The sequence below is a fragment of the Saccopteryx leptura genome, chromosome 1 (genome assembly GCF_036850995.1).
Source record: "Saccopteryx leptura isolate mSacLep1 chromosome 1, mSacLep1_pri_phased_curated, whole genome shotgun sequence".
Classification (NCBI taxonomy): domain Eukaryota; kingdom Metazoa; phylum Chordata; class Mammalia; order Chiroptera; family Emballonuridae; genus Saccopteryx; species Saccopteryx leptura.
In genome coordinates, this window is record NC_089503.1 from 314,927,354 (window position 1) to 314,936,049 (window position 8,696).

The window sequence follows — 8,696 nt, forward strand, 5'->3', positions numbered from 1 at the left end:
GGACTAATAGGGACAGATAGGGAGATACGCGTCAGTTGTTCATTGATTGCTTTCTCATATGTGCCTTGATGGGGAATACAGTAGAGCCAGTGACCCCTTGCTCAAGCCAGTGACCGTGGGGTCATGTCTGATCCCATTCTCAAGCCAGCGACTCCACACTCAAGCGGGTGAGCCGGCAACCTCGAGGTTTGAACCTGGGTCCTCTGTATCCCAGTCTGACATTCTACTGTGCCTCCGCCAGGTCAGGCTGTTTGAGAATTTCTACAAAGGTTTAAGAAAGTTTCTTCTTTCTTGTGCTTCAAGGTACACCTGGGAAAAGTCAGGTTCTGTAGTCAAGTCCAGTGATTCCCAGCCAGGGCTGTAGAAACGTGGGTGTTTTGGGGTGTCACAATGCCTGCAAGTGCTCCTGGCATGTGGTGGGTGGTGGCCAGGAGCCAGGACAACTGCTCACACACAGGGTGCCACAATGAAGGCCAGTTCTGCTCAAAGGCAAAGGGGCCCCTGATGAGCAATACTGCATAATTAAACACGAGAAGCCCCACCCAGGACTTGACTTTACACATTAGAATATTTAAACAAATGCACATAAGTTTTATTCCCAATATGGTTTGCCACTGTCATTGAAAAAAACACCCAAGCAGCATGGAACCACTCATAATTTAATTCCAATGTGAGGACTGCACTTGCAGAGTGCCCATACTTTGCTCCTGGTGTGTGGCAGTGGAGGATAAACCCTGTGCCAGCCTAGGTCACAGCCATGTAGCAGGCACTCATTGTTCACTGAAGGCATGACTTAGGAGGTGAGGGGAGGAAGCGGACCCTCATTGGCCCTCCCTTGCACCCTTCCTGCCTTGCTAAAGGACCCTCTTCCCACCAGGGCAGAGGAGACCCTGGCACACAGGAGGCACTCAATACTATCTCTTGGGCAAGTAAACCAAGTCTAGAGTGATGGCCTGGGGGAAGGGCTGCCACAGCCAGCTGCCTCCCGAAGCCCTTTGGATTTAGTGGCAAAGGAGCAAAGATTCTCGTGGGTGGCTGCGGGGACAATGGAAGCCCGGCTTATTCTGTGGCCATGCCAGTGTGCCCAAAGCACCTGCCATGCAGGGTGACATGGCAGGCCAAGCCTTTCTAGTCCTTAGAATGCTCCTGCCGTCCAGGCTATCTCCACCCACTTCAGAGGGGCCACCTGAGCCTGGGGGTGATGTGGTCTCCCCACCTGCTGGCTGGTGGAGGCAGGGCAGGACCCGCCATCTTCATATTACCAGCATTGCTGCATCTCTTCGAACATCCAAACGTTTCAAGGAGGAAGGAGGGACTGTATTGTATAAAGGAAATTCTTCTGGTGCTTTATGTGGCATTCAAAGCTCTCTGCAAACAGTCCCTCCCAATCACGGAAAGGGAGGCTGGACTGGAAGGCTGGGCTCGCTGTCTGCACCCCCCACCCCACCCATGGTCATTGGGAGACCCTACAGGTCCTGGTCTGGGGCCTCATGAGCCTCCAGCACATCCACGTGGCTGTAGGACTTCCAGGCCTGCAGGTTACAGCTCTTCAGGATGGCTCCCAGCTGCCTCCCGGGTCCCACCTCAAACGTTGTGGGGAACTCAGTGCCCTTTTTCCTCTCGTATACGGCGTGCATCGTCTGCTCCCACTTCACTGGGGAGACTACCTGCTGGACCAGCAACTTCTGGATGTGTTTTGGATGCATATACCTATTCCCATCAACGTTGGAGTGTACAGAAACCAGAGGCTTCTTAACATCAATTTCTTTTAAAACTTGTGCCAGGGGCTCCACAGCTGGCTCCATGAGGCGGGTGTGGAACCCACCACTAACTGGCAGCATCTTGGTGCGTCTGAAGTGATACTTTGAGGCATTCTTCTGGAGAAACTGCAGCGCCTGGGAGAAAGAGGGTTAAGCTGAGCAAATCTTAGGGGAAGAAACAGAGGCAGCCACGACCGCACCATCACAGTTCCGCACAGAACATGCTCACTGGTTTGTCCCCACATTTCATCTTGCAACAACCAGAACTGACTCAGTCCACCCCTTTGTGCCAGTTAAAAATCACTCCTGCCTGACCTGTGGTGGCACAGTGGATCAAGTGTCGACCTGGAATGCTGAGGTCGCAGGTTCAAAACCCTGGGCTTGCCTGGTCAAGGCACATATGGGAGTTGATGCTTCCTGCTCCTCCCTCCCCCTTCTCTCTCTCTCTCTCTCTCTCTCAAAATTAATAAAAGAAAAAAAAAATCACTCCTATAGGCCCTGGCCGGTTGGCTCAGTGGTAGAGCCTCGGCCTGGCGTGCGGAAGTCCCGGGTTCGATTCCCAGCCAGGGCACACAGGAGAAGCGCCCATCTGCTTCTCCACCCCTCCCCCCCTCCTTCCTCTCTGTCTCTCTCTTCCCCTCCCGCAGCGAGGCTCCATTGGAGCAAAGATGGCCCGGGCGCTGGGGATGGCTCCTTGGCCTCTGCCTCAGGCGCTAGAGTGGCTCTGGTCGCAACAGAGCGACGCCCCGGAGGGGCAGAGCATCGCCCCCTGGTGGGCATGCCGGGTGGATCCCAGTCAGGCGCATGCGGGAGTCTGTCTGACTGTCTGTTTCCAGCTTCAGAAAAATACAAAAAAAAAAAAAAAAAAAAAAAATCACTCCTATAGTCAGTGTCCCAGGAGTCCTCCTCTGGGGACCTGACCATTCACACAGACCCCCAGGCAGTAACCACAGTGTGGCTGAAAGATTAGACCAGAAACGTTGGATCTGGGGGTCCCGTCCCAGCACTGTCATTCACGAGCTTGGTGGCCCCAGCAAATCACTTGGCCTCTCTGAACTGTTTTTCCTACCCATAAAAAGCACAGCTGTATCTACCTCACAAGTTCGCTGGGAAGTGATCAGAGAGGTGTGTGAGTGTGATAAACAAAACAGCACTATCTACTAAGTGTTCGTTTTCAATCATAATTCTGCCACCCCTGTAACCTTCAATAATCTTTAGTATGTTACTACACAATTGCCCATGTAAGAATTCAGGAAGCTCCACGCTCAGCTCCCAGCACTGGTCTCGCCCATCTGAACCCCCTCATTTAGGTTTCACTACGGAAGAAAAGAGCTCTCTCTTCCTGAAGCCGAGTCGTCCCTTATCACTGGAGTGAACAGGCCCAAACCAGGAACAATCTAATTTGCAAATATCTTTAAAATAGTAGATATTCTTAAGAGACCCGTTGCTCTCAGGACCCACTTAGAGCCACCACCCGACGGCCCTCCACTGGGGTCTGCAGGAGGGCTTCCTGCACACTGAACTCTGCCATGTCCCTCTGCGATGTCCCTGCACTCCAGCACCAGCCACAGCCTGCCTGCTCAGAGGCTGGGCCCACCGCTCCTGAAGACTTAAGGTAAGCCTTAAAAAGTTCATAGCAGCTGAATGGACTTGGACAACTTGACCTCTTATGCCTGTTTCCTCCTCTGTAAAATGGAGTTAACAGCAACAGCTACAGGGCTATGGTAAAGAGAACTATGCTTGGCATACACGTGCTATGGAAGGACTAGCAGTTATCATTATCTTCAATATGGGCCCTCCCTGCAGGGATGTATGCTGCCCACCCAAGTGTGGCCAGTGCAGCCCTCTGCTGCCTATCACTCCCCTGAGCTGTCAGTTTGTCAGCGTCCACACAGAGCAGCTGGGCCCTGGGGCAAAGGTGAAGTAGAGCAGAGCCCAGCACAGCAAACCTTACCTGGAACAAGGCCCTCACTTATGGGAACCACCGAGTCTGGGCTCTGTGACTGCGGCAAAGTCTAGCCTGCCCTGACTGACCTCCCTCCATCCATCACCCTCTCACCGAGGGCCCAGAGCACTGGCCTCTGCACCATGCCGACTGTTCTGACCACCAGCACCTATGTGGACGGCTCGTCTCCTGCATCACTACAGCAGTCTCCAGGTGCTTTCCATGTAGCCTTTGAAATCATCCAACCCAAGTCCCAGGTTAGTCGCCACCTCAGGGCCCAGTAGGCTCTGTGGCTGACCCTCAGTTCTGTGGTACCGGTCTAGCAGAGGCCACAAAGCCTTTTTTTACAACCAAGTTGAGGACCTTGGTCACCCCTGAGCTCTTTGCTGTGGCACTTCCAACAGCACAGAAAGGCCACACCTGGGACTCGGGGAGCCATCATCTGGTCAGGATGCCTCCCTGTCCAGGAGCCTGAGAGGGAGTCCTGTCCGGGCTGAGGGCCTCCTACTTCACTTCTGGGCTTCGTTCCAAGGCTGGTAATGGGCACAAGCAACCAGCTCTGGGACTACTCGAGGGCTGCTGTAACCGATCTCCTCGTCACCTTGGAACTGTCACAGAGGGACCTGTCGGTTCTCACTGATTCAGAGGAGATTCGCAAGGACACCTGGCACACGGCAAGGCCTTAAGGAGGAAGATGACCTGAGCACAGTCAAGTGGAGGAAACAGATATTCCAGAATGAGACAGACTGCAGTTTCCATTCTGCCTCCATTTTCTCAAAGCACCTGCCTTTCTCTCTGCCTCAGCTTCCTTGTGTGTAAAATGTAACTCGGCTCTGGTCGGATAGCTCAGTTGGTTAGAGTTCGATCTAACTGGCAATCTAGCGGTTGCCAGTTTGATCCCCAGACAGGGCACATACAGGAACAGGTGTCTCTGTCTCTTTCCTGTTCTTTCCCTTCCTCTAAGATCAATAAAATAAAATTAAAAAAAAAAATAAAAAATAAATAAATAAATAGGCCTGACTGGGGTGGTACAGTGGAAAAGCATCGACCTAAAATGCTGAGGTCACCAGTTTGAAGCCCCAGGCTTGCATGGTCAGAGCTCATATGGAGTTGAAGCTTCTTGCTTCTCCCTCCCTTCTCTCTCTCTCTCTCTAAAAAGGAATAAAATCTAAAAAAATAAAAATCAATCAATCAATAAATAAAGTGTCAATCTGACTCCCTGCCATGGAGCACAGGACTGTCAATGATGACCAGATAAGACACGTCAACACTGGCCTTGTCCCCATCCCGCACTCGGGCTTCTGTCTGCACTCAGCATGCTGGGCCAGTCACCCAGGGCTGGCCTTTCCATCAGGCGCTGCCTGCCTCTGCTGGGGTGCCCCTCTTCCTGACGTCCATCTCCTCCAGGCACCGCCTTTGGTGCCACTTCCCAGGCCCACTGGAGACAGTTTGACCCTTACAGTGCCCCAAAACCTGGACTCATCAGTTCACAGCCGGCCTTCCTCTGATAGGAGAAAGCCTGGCTTGTCAGTCACGTGTGCCCTCAGCGCTTGTTACAGAGGCTCTGCCCAAGAAAAGGTGTCTGGGGAAGCATGCATGGAGGGAAGTCCGGAAGGAAAGGAAATTAACCTGGTGCAGAAACAGAAAGACAGGTAAGAACAAGCAGGCAGGGCAGAGAAGCCCACCAGGAAATGGCTCTCCTTTAAGGAAGCAACCTCATCAGAGGATGTGAGAAGCTAGAACATTCTGTAGGAAGGCCCTGGAGATTACCTGCCCCAGTCCTTTACTTTCCAGGTGGGTAGATGACTTGCCCGAGGTCCCTGTCTATACATGGTAAAACAGGGACGGCATCCTAGACTTCGGCCTCTCCCTGCAGTGCCCACTGCACCACACTCTCGGGGCCCTTACATATTCCCAAAGACCACGGCTCAGCAGAGCATGCACCGTACTTGTGGCCTTGCAGGTGTGGAAGAATTCCAACCTTCTGTACTGGACTAGGGTCTATGAAGGCTGTTCCCGTCAACACCAACCTCCAGGTGTCCTGAAATCACCCTGCAATCCGGGAAGAGGTAGTTGGCCACCTCACACACAGGGTTCTCTATCCCCAGAGTTTTGCAGTGCTCCCGGGCTTCCAAACAGGCGAAGGTAAACCTGGACTGAGGCCGGCCGAGGATGGACAGCATTCCACTGGGGACAGCTTCCGAGGCTTCCTGCATAGCCTCAGCTCGGATTTTCACTGCATACAAACCTATCCAGAGAGAATGCATTTGGAAACATCAGGGCACGAAATGAAGGAGACCTGCAAGACAAAGCAAAAGTGCCACCCTGTGTGCCAAGACATTGACACTGGCACTCATTACCAGGTCACATGGCCATTGTTCTCTATGTCTGCATGTATCACACAGAGATATACTGCTACCATCAAAAAGCAGGGTGCTTCCCTGACTGGCTGGCTTAGTGGAGGAGCGTCACCCTGGTGTGTGGATGTCCCAGGTCTGATTCCCTGTCAGGGCACACAGAAGTGACCATCTGCTTCTACCTCCCTCCCCCTTACTTCTCCCACAGCCAAGGCTCATTTGAGCAAGTCGGCCCCGGGCACTGAGGATGGCACCATGGCCTTGCCTCAGGCACTATAAAATAGCTTGGTTGCCGAGCAATGGAGCAATGGGCCCAGATGGGCAGAGCATCGCCCTATAGGGGGCTTGCTGGGTGGATCCTGGTTGGGGGGCACACAGGAGTCTGTCTCTCTGCCTCCTCACCTCTTAATAATAATAATAAAGAAAAGAAAAGAAAGCAGGGTGCTGCCCTGACCGGACAACTTGGTTGGTTCAGGTTTGATCCTGATATGCAAAAGTTCAGGTTTGATCCTCACTCGGCACATACAGAAAAAGATCAATGTTTCTGTCTTCTCCCCCTATCAAAACTCAATAAATAAAACTAAGCAAAAATGATTAACTTTTTACTATACGCAAAACTCTTAGGAAGTGAAACTGATATGGCAGATCAAATATTCGTTTACTCTTTTTCATTCAGTGAATATCTACCAAGCTTCTACCATGTGACAGGCACCAAAGGTGGTGAGTAGACCAAGAATGCACAGGAGAGTGGGGAAGACAGTCGAGCAAGCAGATTTCATGAGATTACAAAAAGAAAGGAAATCTTGGGTGAACCCTTCAGTCTTAAAAGAGAATCAAGTAAAGGCAGGTCCTTGGGTTCCAATGTCATCCCCACTTACATGCCCCTTCTCTATTGCCAGTGTGGGTCCAGGACTACTTTTGGCAGTGTCCCCTATCCCCAGTGAGCCCAGCAAGACAACACCCCTGTACAAACCAAACCCCCTTCTGTGTACCTTCAGAAAACTCCATGGCTCCAGCAAACACTAGGGCTGCAAATTCTCCCACACTGAACCCAGCAGCAGCAACGCAGTTCTCAATAACCTGCAGTGACAGATGCAGAACGTGAGGCCCTATGCTCAGGGGAGCTGAGTCCGGGGCGCTGCACCCAAGAGCTGGCAGTGGCTCCCCAGGCCAGGTTCAGCCAGCCTGGTGCTCCAGATAGAAGAGGATACACAAAAGTGGCCTTGACTATCGCTGATTGGGCCCCTTTACTGATGAGGAACTTCCCAGGCAAGTGAAAACCCATTGGCTATGAGGTCAAGCTGTGATTCCAACCCAGGGTCCTGGGTTTTCTAGCCTCTGCCCTGGAGCTGCCTACCAGGCTGGATGGAGCCAGAGGAAGAAGCTAAGCATAAAAGTTTAAAAAAAAGTATGACTTTCAGAGTCACAGAGAGTTGGATTTGATTATTCCCTAACCTCTCTGAGCCTGTTATCTCATCTGTGAAATGAGGAAAGAGCAGGACCTGCTTCACAGGGCTACTGAATCACAGGAAGATAATGTCTCCAAAGCATTTAGCAAAGACCTGCCCCAGGCTAAGTACTCAGTAAAAGTTATCACAACTCAACAGAGCCACTCAACTAATTCTTTCGGTATCTGAGTCTCCTTTCCTCATCCACAGAATGACATTCTTTTCCTCACAAGGTTGTTATGAGAATGAAATGCAGTAAAGTGTTTAAAGTACTAGCTTAACATTTACTGTCTTGATATTATTAAATGATGGCAATGAATTCACACCTTCAAGTGAAGTGACATTCTCGAATATTTTCTCAATGATCATTAAAGATGATGTTCAATCTTTCCATTTTAGTAATTATTAAGGATCATTTAGAATCGCAACTCGGCCTTTGACACCCCAGCCCCTTTCTCTGCTCTATTACCCTTTCTCTAACACTCAGCATCGTTAACACACTACGTACTTTACAAAGTGCACTTATTCTTTCTTATCTGTCTCCCTCCCCTAACACGCAAGCTCTCCTAGGGCAAGAATCCTTGTGTTTTGTTTATGGCTCTATTTTCAGCGCCTGGAGCAGCGCTGGACACAAAGCGGGAACTCAGAATCAGCCCATTGTGTCACAAGAGGGAGCACTCCGCCCTGGCTGGGAGAGCTCAGGCCTCACCGCGGGGTGCAGGTGATTCAGTTTCTCGACGGCGGCCAGCGAAGCCACGAAGACCGCTGGCTGGCAGTGCGCGGTGCGGTCTAGGTCCTCCTGCGGCCCATGCAGGCTCAGCTCCAGCAGATCGTAGCCCAGCACGCGGCGGGCGGCGGCGTAGAGCTCGCGGACGCGCGGATACCGGAGCAGACCGCGGCCCATGCCCACCATCTGGCTGCCCTGGCCCGGGAAGAGCAGCACCGAACACTGGCCGGGCAGCCTCCGCACAGCCGCCTCCCGGGGCCTTTCGTCCACCGCTGTCGCATCTCGCAGCAGCTCTGCCACGTCCACTGCTCCCGGCGGAGGCAGCGGGAAGTTTGAGGCACCGCGGCGACACCCCGCGCCCCAATCCCAGGCTCTCAGAGCCCGCGCGACCCGGACACTCATGCTGAGGAACCAGCCTTACGCGCGTTACCGGGGCGACCGAGGTCCGAGTGCGGCGGC

The 8,696-nt window shown here is 52.4% G+C and overlaps 1 protein-coding gene across 3 annotated transcripts; it reads right to left on the reverse strand.

Moving 5' to 3' along the window:
- Positions 1 to 39: 39 nt before the first annotated feature.
- MCAT (malonyl-CoA-acyl carrier protein transacylase) lies at positions 40 to 8,696 on the reverse strand. 3 transcript variants are annotated; one of them, XR_010748106.1, is made up of 5 exons: positions 8,220 to 8,696; positions 7,055 to 7,142; positions 5,736 to 5,953; positions 1,217 to 1,895; positions 40 to 479 (listed from the first exon to the last, which is right to left on the reverse strand). XR_010748106.1 is itself a non-coding variant. In XM_066358606.1 (4 exons), exons 1-4 carry the CDS (start codon positions 8,637 to 8,639, stop codon positions 1,467 to 1,469), a joined length of 1,155 nt encoding a protein of 384 aa, XP_066214703.1. In that variant the 5' UTR covers positions 8,640 to 8,696; the 3' UTR covers positions 40 to 1,466. The 3 variants fall into 3 exon arrangements, 2 of the variants coding, with proteins under 2 accessions (XP_066214703.1, XP_066214704.1); XM_066358606.1 differs by having other exon boundaries at positions 40 to 1,895; XM_066358607.1 differs by lacking the exons at positions 40 to 479; positions 1,217 to 1,895 and having other exon boundaries at positions 5,873 to 6,004.